Source organism: Phytophthora cinnamomi (assembly GCF_018691715.1).
Source record: "Phytophthora cinnamomi strain GKB4 chromosome Unknown Contig38, whole genome shotgun sequence".
NCBI lineage: Eukaryota > Oomycota > Peronosporomycetes > Peronosporales > Peronosporaceae > Phytophthora > Phytophthora cinnamomi.
The window spans coordinates 686,443-703,501 of NW_027150971.1; the positions used below are offsets into that span (position 1 = coordinate 686,443).

Genomic DNA, 17,059 nt, shown 5'->3' on the forward strand with positions numbered 1-17,059 from the left:
CAGGGGCTGCCAGGAACCGAGCTGCGCGTGGTGTGGATGATTTATTCAGTGGAGCGTGAGGTGTTCTCTGTAGGAACGCGTGCGTGGAAGATTGCATAAGGAGGAAGGACCAGCTGATGGTACGGCAGGAGTTCCGAGTGAAGTTTGGTGGGAAGTATTATTTGAGAGCCTCCGTGCTTGAGGCTTCATGTATATATAAGCAACTTTGTTTTACGCTTTGCACTGTTTATCGTTTTCAGTGAAGGTCGTAGGTACAGTAGCGTGTTTGCCAAGTCGATGTGTGGCTGAGAGTGTCTTGAGCCCAAGACTCTTGAGCCCAGGGGACGGATTTCCGTATACAAATGTGCCGCTGAAGTTGAAGCGGTCGCCTATTTTAGTTGTTGGCATTTGTTTTGGTGAGCGCGGCTAGTTTACCTACCCAGGGAGTCGATAGGGACATGGAAATCGAGGTGCGAGTGGTGCGTGCACGCGTGTGGCTCTCCAGCTCGCTGTTCCTTCGCCAGGACGGATTCTTGTCTCTCACCCGAGTCGGCGGCACGGAGCACGTCGCACACGCAGCTTTGCGCTCTGTGGAAGGGAAAGATGGCGAGCAATGCTCACTTGCGGAAGTGGCTCGGCAACAAGGGCAGCAAAAGTGCTTCCGCACTGTTACGGTGGCTTGGGAGGAACAGGGAGCGGCGCCTGGTAGCAACTGCCCAAGATTCTCTTTGCCTGAAGCCCCAAGAGCTGCAGCTCGAATCAAGAGCACAACCAACCAGCAGACCATCCTACCTCGACTAGATTTCCAGCTCTTTATGCTAAGACCGCGCTCTCATGGCGGAACGTCGGCACGATCCCGGCCACAGACAGTGTATGTCGGGACGAGCGGGTGGCAGCTGAGCGAGAAGGACGTGGAAGCGTTGGCCTCGTCTCGAGAGGTGGTGTTTCTCACAACACTGCAGGACGAGCTCGGATCTCTAGAGGTGAAACTCCGCTACGTCAGCTCGAACGAGACAAGCATTATTGGAACTGGGAAAACAGCGGCAAAGGGTCCATCTGCGGAGGGCGAAGCTGAAGCCCCCGCCGGCTTCAACATCAATTGGAGCTCCAGCGAGGCTTTGCAAAAGGACCTGGCTGAAAAGGGTACGTTTGCAACTGATGTCTCGACACTACGCCCTTCCTTAGTAGAACTCTGCCTACATGTACGAGCAGGACTAACGCTGTCAGATTTTCCTCCTCTTCAGCAAGAGTGAAGGCCGACGCAGACAAGAAGCTGATAGCACAGCTAAAGCAAACTGCGACGAAGACAGCAAAGATTCAGGAGAGTCGCGACACCCTGCTTGTTCATTTGCACCGTTCTCGAGCCGCATCCAAAATTCAGCGTCGATTTCGAGCTCTGCTTCACAAAAAGCAGGAGACCATTGCTAAAATGCGTCAGGAGGAGGAGGCACGCATCGCAGCGAAGAAGGCGCGAGTCCGCGATAAAGTCGTCGCTCGAAATCGACAGCGCGCTCTTGCTATGCGTGCGCAGCTGCTAGAGCGCCTCAACAACAATCACTGTAGCCAGGATTCCAGTTCAGAAGACCCGACGTCACTCGGAGAAGCCAAGAGAATCGCTGAACACGTTGAGACCGAGCGAGCCAAATTGAAGGAGCGATTGGCGATCCTCGAGATGCAGCGCCAGCAACTCGCTACCAGTACTCGCAACAATGCAACTAGAAGCAACCAACACTCCCCACAGCAACGCGGCGATAAACTATTCGACGACGAACTCGTTCGTGCCGTGCAGCAACTGCATTTCACGCGGACGTACAGCAACCAGATGTAGCCATCTCGTCAACTGTAGCCATCTCCGTATACATTCGTACTTTGTCGAGGTGTATTATTCATTGTACCTCCTCGTCAACCATGGCGGCCATGACGCCCAAGCACGAACTCCTCGCCGCCGCTACGACGGTTCCCGAGCTCCACATCAAGTAAGACGTTGTACCTATAATCCGCTTCTTCTTTTGTAGCAGCTAGTGCAATTTCCCTCTCATAACACCGCCTACCAGCAAAGAAAATGGTGGTTTTCTAAAGCTCCTATTAACCTCATTAATGGCTCGTTACGCCCAGGAACTTTGTGTGCTCCGCCAACCTGGGCATGCGCTTCGACCTGACCAACCTCCTGGTCAAGTCCCACCGCCGGGCGGAGCTAGTGCCCAAGAAGAACTGCATCCTGATGAAGCTGCACAACCCCAAGGCCACGGCCATGCTCTTCGCCAACGGCAAGCTGGTCTGCACGGGGGCGGAGACCGAAGAAGCCATCAAGAACGTGGCTCGCAGGTTCACGCAGGTGATCCAGAAGATGGACTTCCCAGGAGTCAACCTCATTGACTTCAAGATCCAGAACGTCGTGGGCACATGCGACTTAGGCTTCCGCGTGCTCGTGGAGGCGATCGCATTCGCTCACAGCGACTGCTGCACGGTGAGTAGCTGGAGACAACTACGCATGCTTGTCGTTGGTAGCGAGTACTGATGAGTCTGACTGCCATTGGTGGTGCAGTACGAGCCGGAGCTGTATCCGGCGCTGATCTATCGCTTGGAAAAGCCGCAGGTGAAGGTGCTCGTGTTTGTGAGCGGGAAGGTGGTCTTCACTGACTCAAAGGAGCCGCGAGAGCTATACGCGGCCTGTGAAGCGATTTACCCGGTACGCTTTGTTGAGGTATACTGATCGGGATACGCTCAAGCAAATTGTTAATGTTTGGGAATGGTATTGTAAGATTCTTTGCCAGTTCAAGGATCCCAAACCAATTGATCCAAACACTGGTAGTGACAGAGGACCGGGACTTCACCTCAAGACGGATACTAGCGACGAATCCCACCTCGATGACTAGGGACTGCCATTTTCATTACTAACTAAATGTGATTTTGTCTTTTCATATTTTTTGTTTAGTTTTTTTTTCTACGGTACAGATCACCTCTCGTTAAATGTTATTATTTGAGAAGAAGGCTCGCTGGTATGAAAAGCGAAAGAAAAGCACCAGTATCCACGTAGCTCGAAGACTGTCTACCAAGTCGTTGGTAATGATGACGGGATCGTCGCGGGGAGTAAGGGGAATATTACCCGGTGCCTTCTCTTGCTGCTTGAGTCCAAGCTCAAGCGTTGCATCAGTTGGAGGTTGAATGGATTGCCACCGAGTGATACTTCTCCTCAGCATTGAGATGAGATCGGATGTCTTGTGCAAAAATTGAAGTTGATGATTCAGAGGAACAATCATCTTTTCGATTTTGGTCATGATATCAAGGGCCAACCGATGGTGGATAATAAACAACGTGGCCGGAGGTACCGTGGTAGAATTGTCTTCCTTGCGAGATTTCGACGCCATGAGTTGTTCTATCTTCATCTGCAGCGCATCTAGGAGCCACTTTATGGTTTGTTCCTGATCAAAACAGAATCATGCTGTTAGAGATAGTTTGTGTATGCGTACTAAAGTAGTTGGCTAGTATACGTACCAGTGAATATATTTGACAAATATCGGAACGTGCAAGAAGTCGATTGATCAGCTCACGAGCAGGCACGCTCAGTGAACCTGAAGATTTTCCGTTTTTGTGCACGGCGTCGAGTTCATACATCAAAAAGGTATCGCCAAGCTGAAATGCCTGAGATGCGTATGGAGTCCAGAGATTGCGCGATAAGTTCGACTCTTCACAGGAATGCACGGACTCGATGCCTTTGAAATAGAGTAATGCGTTTTCTCGTGAAAAGAAAATTCCGTACTCCGATATCCGAAACAATAGCAGCGGTGGCAAAAATGCAGGCGGTCCAGCTTCATTGTGGTCGTCCGTAGGGCAGTAGTGAAATGCGTATATCTTCGTCACTCTGTGTATTGTGAGGCTGCTACTATCGCCAGCAGTTTTTACTTCGGCAATTTGAATGAGAAGTTGTAGAATCAATTGTGCTTTCGCTACCTCTTCAAGAAGCACGTTGATGAACTCGTCTGTAGTCGATAGAGAGAGATCCAACACTGCCGCTACCTGCCCGAGAGGGTCTAGCCCATGTAGTTGCGATTGTATTTGCCAACAGTTATTCCCTGTAGGAATATTTGAGGCAACCCGCCTTAAATCGGAACGCACTGCATCAAGGAAAAACTTCTGGGCCTGGCTGATCTCTTTTCCTTCCACTAAATAATGTTCGACAACATCAAGCTCTTTCAGGTGTGATGAATCATCACTGCCATTCATACTCGATTGAGCGAAGAGAAGTGGATGAAAGATTAGCAGCGTTGGAAAAACTGCTGCAGAGTAAGAACTCTTTGATGGTTTGTAGGTACCTTCATAAAGAACACCACGATCTGCGAGCCATTGTTGAGTTTTGAATATGCGATCACTTTCAACAAGCTGAAGTAATTTTGGATTTACTGCACATAGGCTTGTACCCTCCATTGAAAAGAGCTCTGGTCTTGAAGACACTCCGGTGGCAATTGGTGGTCGCTCAGTTTGCTGTATGTCACTTTTCCAGACAAGCTGGCGTAAAGCAAAGACCTGCAGATTCATTGACATATCAATAAATGGATTCGGTGGTAGGTGAACCGCGACAGTGTTCATAACAGCGCTTTCCAGGGCGACATCGAGGCAGGAATCAATAATTGCTTGTGCAAACACTGCTTCAGATATGATTGTCGCTGGATATTTTCGCTCTTCGACTGCCATTTCAAGGGCTCGGAGCACGTCAACTTCAGCAAGAGCAGCGGGGCAATCTTCGTGTTGCACCTCTGTAGAGATAGTACTGGCTATTTGTTCGGCTTGTGAATTTGCGTCTCGTACAAAATGAAGGAAGTCGCTGAGTACGATACGAACCACCAGCAACAATAGCTCTTCAATACGCCGAAGTCCCTCCACAAACTCGTTGATCTGTCGATCGTCTTTCAATTCTGACACAAGTTGGGCCTGACGATAGAAATGACGCAATAAAGAGCAAACAGGATGCAGTACGGATGTAGGTGGAACTGTATTCGATTCCTCTAGAAATTTGTTCATCATAGTCTCGAGCGACGCAAAACTCGCCTGAATCATTGTAATCTTCGCAACGGCAATTGTTGGACGAAATAGAACACTTACCAACACTCGGTGAGCCTGAGCAAGATACCCAAGATTGTAAGCAAAACATCCAACGAGATTGTCTACGCACTGTCGGAATGTATCATTTGCAAGTTCCATCCTGCGGAGTTTGTTGACAGTGTCTTGCACAATACCAATGAAGCTGGGACGTGGTCTCAACTCTACATGTAGAATTACAGCTGAACTCGAACTATCGACGAGTGCCGTTTGTTTTTTTTTCTTCTGTGATTGCTTCTTTCTCTCTTCGTTTTCTAGTGTAGCTTGTTCTACAATCATAAATCTTGAAGCAACCTCTAGAGCACCTTTCGAATCAAAGAAGACCCCTGAAGTGAGAGCTCGGCTTCCAGCCATAAAAGACTGTCGTGACGCAAGGGTTACATTACCCTTGTCTGTAAGCTTCGCTTCGTCTTCCGTGGCAAAATGAAGGAAAAACGCCTGCTCTACTTGGCAAATAAATGTTTCACCATTCGACATTTTCACCAGCTCGTATCGAGTGAAGGTAATAAACGATTTGGACACAAGAGCAGTCTTTACAGCGGTGATAAAGGCGCTTCGGCTCTCCATAACACGGTCAATTCTCCACATGTTTGCTTCTGCTTGTTGAGAAGTCAATTCAGTAGTAGATGAAGCTTGCGGTGTCATAATGATTCCATCGCATAGAACACAACCACTGTACACTGCAGCTTCTTCCGGGGAATGAGATACAACAGCTGCCGCTGAATTGGCCGCTTCGTGCAATTGCTTGAGCAGGAACCGCGCAAACACCCCCATCGCTTTCTCTAAATGAGTACCAGAAACAAACACGTGAGTTTCCAGATTGAGAAAGGATGGCGGCAGATTCCCCAATCGATAACCGAAGATACTTTCACCAACGAGTACACCATACGCACTCCCTCGACAGTCATCGTCAGTAAACTCCTTAAACAGGACAAGCCCACGAAAGAAGGAATTTACCTGGTCCAGGAGACCATACAAATTGGCTCCAGTAAGCTGTTCTAATGCAGATGTGGTCCCCCATATTGGTAGCGCGAGTTGCTCGTGCTCCACGCTGCAAATTTGAAACGGTGAGGGTATTTGAACTTGACCACTGAGTTTTGCTAACTCCAGAGATGCACCGCTGCTGTTGCTTTGAAGAGCAAAAGCTTGTCGAAGTTCGTGCATGCGCATCACGTTGAGAAGTTCGGGATACGGGTTTGCTGGCAATCGGAACTGTGTCTCGAATGTTGTGGCCAGCTTTGTCATAAAATCTTGAATCACCTGAAGCAGCTTTGTACTCGCAAAGTAATCATCGAGAAGACGCTTGCGTTCTGCAGCTTGCGTTTGCAAAATAGAGCTCTTCGCTACGGGGGAGTTGATAGGATTTCTGTTAGTTGTCTGCGGCGTCACTGATCCTGCCTCGCGGGATACCATGTTGCTGCCAGGCGAAGACGACGCTTGGCTTGAACGGACGCCACATGAAACACATCCGGTAACAGGGTGAGAAAAAATCATTATTCCTGCAATTTCAAAAAAAATATACGTCTATGTATCGGGCTGGCAAAGGCCATTGGCGTTGCCACGCTTGCGGTGTCGGCCTTCCAATCGAATATTTAGAACTGTTCTCCGTGCTCGACAAGCAAGACCACCTACTTGATTTTGGCCGCGTTGGCCTCAGGAAGCCGCTCAATCACGTACTTGCGGTTGGAAATGTACATGATGGGGACACCAGGGACCTTACGGATGCGGCGCTTGAGCTCACGATCACACGTCGCAACGACGTAGCAGCGGTGCTGCTGCACACGCTGCAGCAAACAGTCATCTGCGTATGTGCCCTTGTGCGTGCACGGCAGTCGTTCGAAACGCGGGTCCTTCGCTAGTCGCAGGGCCACGCGGTACTTGTGGCCGAGCTTCTCCAGTTCTGCCATCACGCAGTCCGTGATGCACGGGGTGCCTGCATCAGCACGTTCTCCGTCAATAGATATTTCACTGCACACTAAGTCCACGGACCAACTCACACTTGGCGAGCAGGCAGTCCATCATGGCCGAGACCACCTCGAGCTTGTTCTTGATGGAGAAGTTGATGAAATTCGTATCCACGATGACGTTGTAGGGCGGTCCAAGTGCCGAGTTGTACTTGAAGAACATGTTGGACGGAATCTGGTCACTGTGCAGCACCGACACAAGCAGCAGCACATATAATAATATTAAATAAACCTTCGTCTTCCGGCGCCAACGCAGTATTGCTTTGCGTACATTTGCTTGGGCTCCGCTTCCTTGCGCTTCTTGTCCTCCGCCTTCGCGACAGCCTTACGCACCGAGTTACTGCAAGAAATTGCAAGCAGTCAGTGAGTATAACAGTATTAATGTATAATATATATAACAGTCAGGCGCCGTCCAGCCCATTGGGGACGTACATGCGCGTGTCGCGAGGACTGATCATGCGCTTCACAGCGGCGAACTTGCGCGTCTTCTTGGCTTTTCCCTGCAGCATCAACCCAGCACGCACACCATCAGCATAACCGCAAGGAGGAGGAGGAGCCGCGCCATCCGGAGGCAGCGGAGACGCACCATCGTCCCGAGTCTGCTGCGTCCTGCGACCTGGTTCCAGCACTGCCAGTGGTTCGTGCAGGCAGCCTTTGCCCTGACGTTGTCGAGTGGACCACACCACATTACAAACTAGCAGATGTCCTAAACCGCCGGTACACTGTACCCATTCTACCCAATATTCGTCGGCAGCGATGGCGGGCGCGGATCGGCGCGGCATGACGGCGTTCAACATGGAGGAGGAGAAGGACGAGGGCCACTTCGACGCGGACGGCAACTTCGTGTGGGACGACGAGGCCAAGAAGGTGCAGGAGGAGGCGTGGCTGGACGGCGTCTCGGAGCAGCAGATGGGCGCGGCCAAGCACGCCAAGAGCCGCCGCGACTTCCGCGACGACCAGGCGGAGGAGACGCTCACGGCGGAGGCGGCCAACCGCACGCTGGCCGCGCTGCTGCGGCCGCGCGAGACGGTGCTGCAGGCGCTCAAGCGGCTGGGCTCCAGGAAGCGGGAGCGCGTTCGGCCCGGCGCCAAGCGCAAGCAGGAGCAGCTGAAGGAGCCGCAGCAGCCGGCGCAAACGCAGGAGGAGAAGCGGCAGTTCGAGCAGGTCACGGAGGCGGCCGACTTCCTCATGCGGGCCGGGGAGGTGGACGTGTACAGCCAGATCAAGGAGGAGTTCGTCCCCGAAGAGGAGCTGCTGGCCCAGCGGAGACGCGTGCAGTTCGCCGAAGAGAGCGAGGGCAAGAGCGAGGACCGCCCGCCCAAACGGGAGGTCATGTGGGAGTACAAGGCCACGGACGGACAGATCCACGGACCGTTTCCGTCGTCGAGTTTCATTGCCTGGCAGCAGCAGGTGGGTGGGGATGGAGGCGGTGTTTGGTGACATTGGGTGGATGGGCTGAGTGTGCTGTGCTGGTTGGTTGCAGGGCTACTTTAAGGGGGAGTCGGCTGTCGATATGCGGCAAGTACGCAGCGACAGTGAAGAGAATGGTGAAGCTAAGCTGGAGTCGAACAAGAAGCAGAAGCAGGAGAAGGAAACGGAGAAGGTCTCAGCTGAGCAGGAAATGCTCGATGACTTTGAGGACAGTGAAGAGGAGGAAGAAAACCCGGCTGACGGTGACAAGGAGAAGGCAGATGAAAACCCGTGGAAGCGATCCGATACGATTGATTTTTCCTCATATTAAAGCTGCTGTCGTGGAAATGCAGGACCGCCAATGCGTTCAGCCCCGCATTTATGCGAAAAGACCCATAAAGCTTGGGGATGGTCACAAATTATGACATGAAGCAGAAAAATGGAGGAATATGCAATACGGTTGCGCACCTGACCAGGATCCTCATTGTTGCTGCATCCCGAACCAAGAAATTCGTTTTTTCGCGGCAAGACATTACGTGTAGATTTGGCGCCTTGGATTGAAGATACCAATTCGTACGAGTTGGCTCCGCTGTAACAGCAAAAGCAAAACAAGGCAAGGCGTTTGATGGAGTTCTTTGCGGCGAGATAAACCGAAGCACACACTTGTGCTCATCAGTGTGGTGGGCTAGACAAACACGTAGTTGTGGTAACATTGCTATATGTGAAGACATAATTGCCATAGAACATTCTCCTACTTACTACTCCGGCATCTATCGTATTGATGGGGCTCGGGCGATGTGCCGGATGGTAGCACTTTCGTGGAGTTTGAGCGAGCTCGCGATAACACTTACGCGGACAGGTCCCAGTAGTTAACGCAAGCGTCATTGCCAACAGAGACAAGTTCCGTCTCCGAGACGAAGCTAACGCCGGTGACACCATCCTTGTGAGAGAAGTCGAACGAGCGCTTCTTCATGGGACTGTTGACGTCCCAGATGTAGATACGTTCGTCGAGCGAGCCACTAGCCACAAAATTGCCGCTGGGGGCCCAGGCCACGCTAGTCACGCGCGTCGAGTGGAAGACCCACATACCCTGAACCTTTGCCGAGCGCGAAGCAACGTCCCACACACGCACCTCGCGGTAGGTGTCGCCCGCGGCAAGCAGGGTGCCATCCGGCGAGAAAGACACGCAGGTCAGTGCACCCAAGTGTCCGGTGATCTCACCGCTCTCAACAAGGGAAGAACCGTTGACCACGTCGAACAAGTGGATCTTCATGTCCTCCTGCGAGCCGACGGCCACAAGGTCCTCCGACGGCGAGACAGCCACGCACGTAGGCGTCCACGAGAACTCTGGCGTCTCGAACACCAGCTTCTGGTCGCGCAGCAGCTTCACGCCCTTGTTCGTGCTCACCACGGCGAGGCCCGACTCCGTAAGAGCCACGCCGTTGGGCTGCGCGTTCAGTGCAGTGGCAGCAGTATATTCCTCGTCGTTGGCGAAGCGCAGCTGGTCATCCCAGCCACTGCTCGCGATCTGGTTCGAGGTGGCGGCGATACCGGTGATCTTAGCAGTGTGGTGAGTGCCCGCCAGAGCCTTGCCGAGCTTCGACGACCATGAGCACACGACACCATCGTAGCTGCCGGTCAGGATGCGGTTCTGCGACGCCTCCGTAGCGAGCGACAGGATGCTAACCTGGTGGCCCTGAACGATCTGCTTGGGCTGCGAGGGGTTCTCCAGGTCGAGGAAGTTGAGGTCGCCCGACAGACTCAGCGAGATGAGGTGGTTCTGGCACCAGGCCACTGCCACCTGCATATCCTTGACCTGGGGCTTGGCACCGCCGAAGGTGAACTTGGTGACCACGCTGCGCGAGGCCACATCCCAGAGCAGCACCGTCTTGTCGGCCGACGAGGTCAGCACCTGCGTGCCGTCGGGGCTCCAGCAGACGGAGTAGATGGACGCCTGGTGCGCGGCCGGGAACTTGTCGACCAGCTCGCCAGACTTGCCGTCGTACAGGCACATGAGCTTGTCCGAGCCGACGCTGACCGCAAACTCGCCGTTCGGCGAGAAGCGCACGCAGTTGACGAAGTTGGAGTGCAGGTTGTTGTTGTTCTGCTTGAACTTGAAGGGCGGGCCCTCGAACACGCACACGTTGAAGTCCTCGCTGGCCGTCATGATGCGGAACGGCCGCGTCTGGCGGTAGTCCACGCTCAGGATGCGCTTCTGGTGGCCCACGATCTCGCCGATGCTGTTGCCCGTGTCCCACATGAAGACGCGCGCCATGAGGCCGCGGCCGTCGCCCACGGCCACGATGCGCTTGCTGTCCGGGTCCCACGACAGGTCCTTGATCTCGCCGGCGAACACGGGGATCTCGAGCTTGAGCGTGTGCTCCGGGTTGTCGTACGACCACACGCGCACCTTGCCGGACACGTCGCCGGACGCCACCCAGTAGCCGTTGGGCGAGAACTTGGCCACGGTCGTGGGCTCGTTGTGGCCCTTGTACACGAACGTGTCGGTCGGGTCCTCCAGGTTGCGCACCACCACGAGCTTGCCGCTGCAGTAGATGAGCTTGGGCTCCTTCGGGTGGATGCCCAGCACGCTGGGGGCGCCGCGGTTGGTCGTCGGGTTCGGGCCCACGGTCGCCTGCAGTCGGGAACAGAGAGCAGCGCCGTGAGCTTCAACTGGCTACGGATTGCAATGGCTGTAATAGTAACTGGTTACCGTGAGGGCCGGGGGCGGCACCTTCTCCGTGGGGTTCGTGGGCGTGGCCATGATGGCGAGGTGAGGAGCTGTCGGTGCTTGGAGCAGGGGAGGAAATCTGCGAGTGAACAATGCGGCGACAAGCGGAAATCCTTGCCTACTGCGGCGCACCCACGTGGTGCTTTCTGATACCTGTGTGCGCCACACAAAAGAGCTGCAAGCGCAGCATCAGTCTCATTTTCGCGCTGACGAGCACTGGAGTAATCGGCGACACAATAAACCTTTCACAAAGCCGTGGAACAGCTCTGGATTCTAATTTGCGGTCCGCACAGCACGCAACAATACGTAGATTCTTGCTGTAGTACTGCTCTCATCTTTTCTTGAATAGCAGGAAATAGCTGGTTTAGTACTGCCTTATTGCCCTAATCGGATCTACTGTAGTACAGTAGTAGGAGCTGAAGCAGAACTGCTTGCAATACTGAATGGGAAGTTCGCCTTCACGTTTTACTAGTCACGCTCCGAGAGAGCACTGCTTGAAACTCACACTTAGACATGCATCCGGGTCTGCACAAGGAACTATGTCAATAATACAGACATGTTGGCTCGCGCGGACCGTACGACGAACCAAAATTGTCGGGGTTATTCGTCAGATAATTTCCTCTTTTGAAGCCTGAGTCGCACGCTTTGATCGAGAAATATTGCCGCTCCATGAATCTTGAGCGATTGACTATCAGTCACCTATGCTGTAAAGTTTCGTGCTACCAAAAAGCAGTCAAGGTTTAGTTCAATCCACTTGATTTTACTTGATCATGACATACATTCTCTAATTTTTCATTTTATTTTCCGCGGATAATGGCGTTTGCGCTCAGGGTGCACTCTAGTCCACATTTACCGAGTTTCTTTATCCTCTGTACTTACGGCTACGGCCGTATTATATTGTTTTCCGTTTAATGGAATATTATTATAACATCCTGCATGTTGCTCGAGAAGAGAGAAATCCGACGGATATCGCTTGAGTAGGCAGATAAGTCATTTGTCACAGGTATTAGCTATCTCGGGTGTTGGAGCTATTTTGGCATTGCTCCAAAAATAAACTCCTTGGAGTTATAGGGGTACCCTATACTGGAGCTAAGTATTGGACTATCCGCGGGTATTTTATCCGTAATTTATTTCCAGATTATTTGGGATTATCCGAATTTTATGTAGCTCCATCTCCAGAAACTAAAGTTCTCTATTATCGTTGCTTAGAGCGTATCCAAAGAGTAGGTATTTTATCTAAACCGGTCAACTTAGCAGCATAATTTGTAAAAACAAACAGGCTATTCAATATAACAGGTACGGACAGACCTTCAACACCACAGATCATATTCAACAGGGTATGTGATAGGTCATTCGTCTATGGACTCTGGATAAAATCCATAGAATAGCGATTGATCCGATGGATTTTAGTGGCATTCGTCTATGAACACTGGATAAAATCCAGCGAGCTGGGATTGATCCGATGGATTTTTTTCTCATATTTAAGCTGATACAGCGGAGACGCAGTCCGCTCTTCTCGGTCTAGCGGCTTCAGGCTTGGCGGAGATGCTAACTGCAGCACGTGGTTTGGAGATACTGTTTCGAGCATGGCAATCTTCAACCAGTAGCTAATCATCCTTCTTGGAGTGCGCGCTAGCGCCGGTGTTGGACCTCTGCGTCAAGTTCCGCGGGCTCCACCGCCTCGGTGATCCTTGACTGCGGCGCTGATCCATGTTGCGACGTCTCACGTCCGGGTTGTCGTTCAGGTCTTCATCGTCACTGGACTCGCTGTCATCTTCCATCAACGGGCGTTGGCTGCGGCAACAAAACGTTGAAGTAAGTACGTTGCAACGCAGACCACCCAGCGACCTAGTGCTCTCACCTCTTGGGGTCTCTGGCGGCAGGCGCGTCGTTGCGCATCTGGAAGCGCATGTACATCTCGTGCATCTTGCCCTTCATGGCTAGATCCAATGACACACCAAGGATTATCCTGTCAGTTCACCACCTACAACCCCTAGCTCAAGCAACAGTGAAATATCTTTAACGGGCTCACCTTCGCTCATGGACGTGAACTTCTCGCTCATGGCCGCGTACGTCTCGCTGGCGATCTCGGCCGCCGTCTTCTCCGGTGGATAAGCCTGGCTCTGCCTCGCGGATCTGTCGTGGAAGTGCGACGAGAACTCCTCGCTGGACAGCACTTCGTCCCGAAAGAACTGGTCCTGCAGCATGCGCGCCAGGATGGCGTCACGCTCTTCCTGCTCGGACAAGCCGCCGAACTCGTCCGCGGGCAGGCGCAAGAAGTCGTCGGGCAGCTTCACGCGTCCGCGCAGCTGTCCAGTTGGCGACGCCGACGGAGACGCCATCGGACTGCGCTGCCGACGCGCCGGAGACCTCGGAGCAGCTTGCGCTTGAGCTTGGCTTGGCGCCGGCGGCGGCTGCGACGCGTGCTCCTCGGCGGCGCCGGACGTCGCGTCCATGGCCAGCAGCGAGTCTACGGTGCTCTCCACGTCGCCCTGGTGCGCCTCCAGCAGCTCCTCCAGCAGCTCGACGTCCCAGGACGGGAACATGCCGCGCAGCGCGGCCAGCTCATCGCGGAAGCTCTGCGCCATCTTGGCTATTTTCAAAGTGAGCCAGACGGTGCGGATAATTCGATATCGAGTGTGACAGGACCTCTTTCATGGAATAAGCCTTGCAGAGAGCATAAACCTCATTTGCTGTCACAGGCGTCATTGCGAGACTCGACATGATGAGAGCTGCCCACGTGTGCGCGGCGCTGCTGCTGGCCGCGCTGCTGATGGGGGATGCGGCGCTGGCGGAGCCTAAGGCCAAACCCGACAACACGTGCCGCTCGGCTGGCGTGCTCAAGTTCGACCAGGAGACGCACCCCATGCAGCGCGTACGTAGCGGACGGAGCTGCTCGCCCTCGACTCGTTTGCTGCTGCGGCTTGTGCTGATATAACTGCGATGTTGTGGTGGGTGTGGCTATCACGGTGATGCAGAGCAAGGGGATGGAGGTCTGCAGCAAGTACCGCAAGAACACGTGCTGCAACGCCTCGCACTCGCACGCGCTCCGACTGTACGTGCAGCGAGCGAGGAAAGATGCAGACAGTGCGTACGACGGCTCTAGTGCTGACTGTTTGCTTCATGTGTGCTGTGGTGTAATGCAGTAAGATTCGGGAGCCCGTGGTGGCCAAGTTCGGCCGCAAGTGCCAGCGCCTGACGGAGGAAATGGCCTGCTCGTCGTGCCACCCGCTCATGGGCACGTGGCAGATGAAGAACATGTGTCCGAGTCTGTGCAACGACTGGTACGACGCCTGCAAGGACGAATACTACGCGTACGGCGGCGCAGGGACCCTTGTCCCTTGCTACGGTAACGCGCTGGTGTGCTCGCCGCTGTCAGCCATCACCAAATCCGGCGCAGACTTCTGCGTCCACATGGGCTTCCACGTGGGCAGTGACGCGGACGCTGAAGGCATCGATTGCTTCGACGGATCCGTGCCAGAGCAGCTGGGTGAAGCCGAGCCCACGGAGCCCTGGCAAGTGCAGCTGAAGCGCATGCTGGAGGAGGAAGCTGAGAACCCGTCGGGACTGTTCATCGCAGGCGTCTTCATTCTCGCAACGATTATTTTGATGGGCGGCAGAATTGTGCGGCAGTTCGGTGACCCGTTTGGCGGGGACCAGCTCAGTCTGATGGAGGTGCGTCGCTTGCAGCAGGAGCGGTACGAGCGTGGCGAGCAAATGTACGACGACGAGACCGATAGCAGCAGCGACGACGAGTATGCGCCGCGGGCAACACCCGACGACGCAGACGACGAGAATGAGGGAACCAGCACCCCGTCGTCGTCATAAGCTGCATCGTTTCGTACGTCGCCTCGCCTCCGCGGCTTTCACAGCAGCATTGTCCAGCACCAACGCACAAGATAGAGGTCCTAATAATTTGAGCGCACAGTCCACAGCCTAGCCGTCAATGCCATCCTGTCTTCACAGCAAGCACTCCACACAGACACCGTCGAGTTTAGCAGCGGCACATGTATTCATTATTCACTCGTGGTCTCCTCGCGGCTCTTGCAGCACTCGCGTCTCCGAGACGCCAATGCCGCTCACGCACCCACCGCCTGCACCCGCCGTCTCTCACTGTGTGTAGCCCCTTTCCTCTCGTGCTGCAGTCTACTTGTCGTTCTTGAGCAGCTCCACGCGCGTCTTCCACTCCTCGTACTGGCACTTCTCGTAGGCGTGGCGCAGGTCCTGGCACTTCCACGGCAGGAAGAGCGTGGCCCGTCGGCACTCGTTCAGCGGGATCAGCAGGCCCGCGCACGTGTCGCGGTAGTGCAGAGGCAGCTTGGCGTCCACCATTTCCTGGCGCGTAGGCACGCGGGGAGCTGCGCGCAATTAACGAACAAACATCTCGTTCAGCGTCGGGAAAGCGCGCGCGAGGGCGCAATCTGCGGCTAAAAGCAGCGCGAGACACACGTGCGAACGCTGCACTGCATCCTGTCGCTGGGAAGAGCTTCCTGTCGCGGCTACATACCTTCGTAGTGACCGCCGCCCATGATGGATTTCTCGCTCGTTCGCACCTCCGGAAACGCTCCAAAGCTTAGCCTCACGCTCCGCCCCTCAATGAACCCCGTCATACTCGATACCTACTATCACAGGGTATCTATACCATTCGTTGAAATTGAAAGACGATTTAAACCAATCCGTAGGCGCGGATGACTGGGGGGTCGCTATAGTGACAAGTAGTGATAGAATGGCTATGAGCAGCGCCGTGCCGGCCCCCGTGCTGCCGGCGGAGCTGCTGCAGGACCACAAGGCCGTGGGCGCCAAGGTGCGCGTGCTCACCAGCGCCCAGGAGAGCTTCGAGGGCGTCATCTTCACTCTGGACCCCGTGGCCAACTTCCTCGTGCTCGGTACGGTATCAACCTACAGTTGTAGAGAGCTACTGCATGATTGGAGTACGATCTAATGGCAAAGGCTTGATTCAATAGAAGAGCAAGACGGACCCAAGAGCAAGACGCGCATCTTCCAGCTCGAGGCGCTGGAGAAGGTCGAGGTGCTGGAGGCGGCCCCCGCAGGACTGCAGCTGACTCTGCCGGCCATCAGCGAGGACGAGCTGCAGCGCGTGGAGCAGCGTAACAAGGGGCTGGCGGAGAGGGCGCTGGCTTCCATTGGCCAGGGCGTCACCGGTGAAGCCCAGGCCATCTTCGACGCGCTCAACAAGACGTACGTCATCGAGCTGCGTGGATGGGGTTTTGAATCGGTGACGAGGTCTGACAGGCTGTTGCTGCTGCTGCAGGATGCCGTGTGAGTGGGAGGGCGCCAACATCCGAGTGATGGGAGAGGTGGTGATCAAGCCGCCGTACCAGCCGCAGAACTGCGTGAGCGTCAACACCCAAGTGCTCTCCCGGGTCAAGAAAGTGGTGAGCTGCTCGTTAGTCTGGAAGATTGCTCAAAAACTGGGTAGTGAGATTAACGAACTGTATTGTGTTGTGGTATCCTGTGTGCATTGTAGTTGGAAGGTGAAAAGAGCAAGTTGAAGAAGGCCAAGAAGTGAGTGAGACGATTATGGCTGCGACGCGTAGGATCTCCATCGTACTCTGCTCTATGAACAAGTCCCGTGATCGAGGCAGTCCTCTGCTTCAATAGGGGATGCAGTAATCGATCGCCGTCGTCGCACGAGCAGGCGTCGAGAAGAAGTGTCGGCAGTTTAACCGAACAGGCCTGGCTCATGTAGAAACGGACGTCCTCAAAATCTAACAGGGGCACAGTTTGTAGAATCGCCGTTAGCACATATATTGCACTCTCCCTCAATGCAGTTAGACAGCATCCACACGCCGTGGTTGTCTTTGATGGTGGTCGATCGATGCACGTGTGGAAGTACTTGTGTATGATCACAAAGGGG

The 17,059-nt window shown here is 54.0% G+C and overlaps 9 protein-coding genes across 10 annotated transcripts; 5 read left to right on the top strand and 4 right to left on the bottom strand.

Annotated features, from left to right (window-relative positions):
• Window positions 1-437: 437 nt before the first annotated feature.
• On the top strand, window positions 438-1,807 carry IUM83_03217 (uncharacterized protein; the record flags this gene model as incomplete). Its single annotated transcript, XM_067927203.1, has 2 exons — window positions 438-1,122; window positions 1,224-1,807. The coding sequence occupies 2 exons, from the start codon at window positions 438-440 to the stop codon at window positions 1,805-1,807; spliced, it is 1,269 nt and encodes a 422-aa protein (XP_067791975.1).
• Window positions 1,808-1,887: 80 nt separating this feature from the next.
• On the top strand, window positions 1,888-2,855 carry IUM83_03218 (TATA-box-binding protein; the record flags this gene model as incomplete). Of its 2 annotated transcripts, none has more annotated exons than XM_067927205.1 (4): window positions 1,888-1,955; window positions 2,095-2,446; window positions 2,525-2,668; window positions 2,742-2,855. In XM_067927205.1, 4 exons carry the CDS (start codon window positions 1,888-1,890, stop codon window positions 2,853-2,855), a joined length of 678 nt encoding a protein of 225 aa, XP_067791982.1. The 2 variants fall into 2 exon arrangements, with proteins under 2 accessions (XP_067791982.1, XP_067791983.1); XM_067927204.1 differs by having other exon boundaries at window positions 2,754-2,855.
• Window positions 2,856-6,704: 3,849 nt separating this feature from the next.
• Window positions 6,705-7,629, bottom strand: IUM83_03219 (RRNA-processing protein FCF1; the record flags this gene model as incomplete). Its single annotated transcript, XM_067927206.1, has 5 exons — window positions 6,705-7,009; window positions 7,074-7,222; window positions 7,312-7,380; window positions 7,473-7,540; window positions 7,627-7,629. 5 exons carry the CDS (start codon window positions 7,627-7,629, stop codon window positions 6,705-6,707), a joined length of 594 nt encoding a protein of 197 aa, XP_067792025.1.
• Window positions 7,630-7,796: 167 nt separating this feature from the next.
• IUM83_03220 (CD2 antigen cytoplasmic tail-binding protein 2) lies at window positions 7,797-8,781 on the top strand (the record flags this gene model as incomplete). The annotated part of the gene is made up of 2 exons (XM_067927207.1): window positions 7,797-8,450; window positions 8,524-8,781. The coding sequence occupies 2 exons, from the start codon at window positions 7,797-7,799 to the stop codon at window positions 8,779-8,781; spliced, it is 912 nt and encodes a 303-aa protein (XP_067791826.1).
• A 516-nt stretch (window positions 8,782-9,297) lies between these two features.
• Window positions 9,298-11,214, bottom strand: IUM83_03221 (WD40 repeat stress protein/actin interacting protein; the record flags this gene model as incomplete). Its single annotated transcript, XM_067927208.1, has 2 exons — window positions 9,298-11,085; window positions 11,164-11,214. The coding sequence occupies 2 exons, from the start codon at window positions 11,212-11,214 to the stop codon at window positions 9,298-9,300; spliced, it is 1,839 nt and encodes a 612-aa protein (XP_067791825.1).
• Window positions 11,215-12,788: 1,574 nt separating this feature from the next.
• Window positions 12,789-13,769, bottom strand: IUM83_03222 (uncharacterized protein; the record flags this gene model as incomplete). The annotated part of the gene is made up of 3 exons (XM_067927209.1): window positions 12,789-12,975; window positions 13,043-13,121; window positions 13,214-13,769. 3 exons carry the CDS (start codon window positions 13,767-13,769, stop codon window positions 12,789-12,791), a joined length of 822 nt encoding a protein of 273 aa, XP_067791853.1.
• Window positions 13,770-13,903: 134 nt separating this feature from the next.
• On the top strand, window positions 13,904-15,009 carry IUM83_03223 (RxLR-like protein; the record flags this gene model as incomplete). The annotated part of the gene is made up of 3 exons (XM_067927210.1): window positions 13,904-14,056; window positions 14,160-14,236; window positions 14,328-15,009. The coding sequence occupies 3 exons, from the start codon at window positions 13,904-13,906 to the stop codon at window positions 15,007-15,009; spliced, it is 912 nt and encodes a 303-aa protein (XP_067791852.1).
• Window positions 15,010-15,327: 318 nt separating this feature from the next.
• On the bottom strand, window positions 15,328-15,791 carry IUM83_03224 (Nadh-ubiquinone oxidoreductase b18 subunit family protein; the record flags this gene model as incomplete). The annotated part of the gene is made up of 2 exons (XM_067927211.1): window positions 15,328-15,539; window positions 15,689-15,791. The coding sequence occupies 2 exons, from the start codon at window positions 15,789-15,791 to the stop codon at window positions 15,328-15,330; spliced, it is 315 nt and encodes a 104-aa protein (XP_067791851.1).
• Window positions 15,792-15,907: 116 nt separating this feature from the next.
• On the top strand, window positions 15,908-16,711 carry IUM83_03225 (uncharacterized protein; the record flags this gene model as incomplete). The annotated part of the gene is made up of 4 exons (XM_067927212.1): window positions 15,908-16,067; window positions 16,146-16,380; window positions 16,454-16,577; window positions 16,670-16,711. The coding sequence occupies 4 exons, from the start codon at window positions 15,908-15,910 to the stop codon at window positions 16,709-16,711; spliced, it is 561 nt and encodes a 186-aa protein (XP_067791850.1).
• Between the last annotated feature and the right edge of the window lie 348 nt (window positions 16,712-17,059).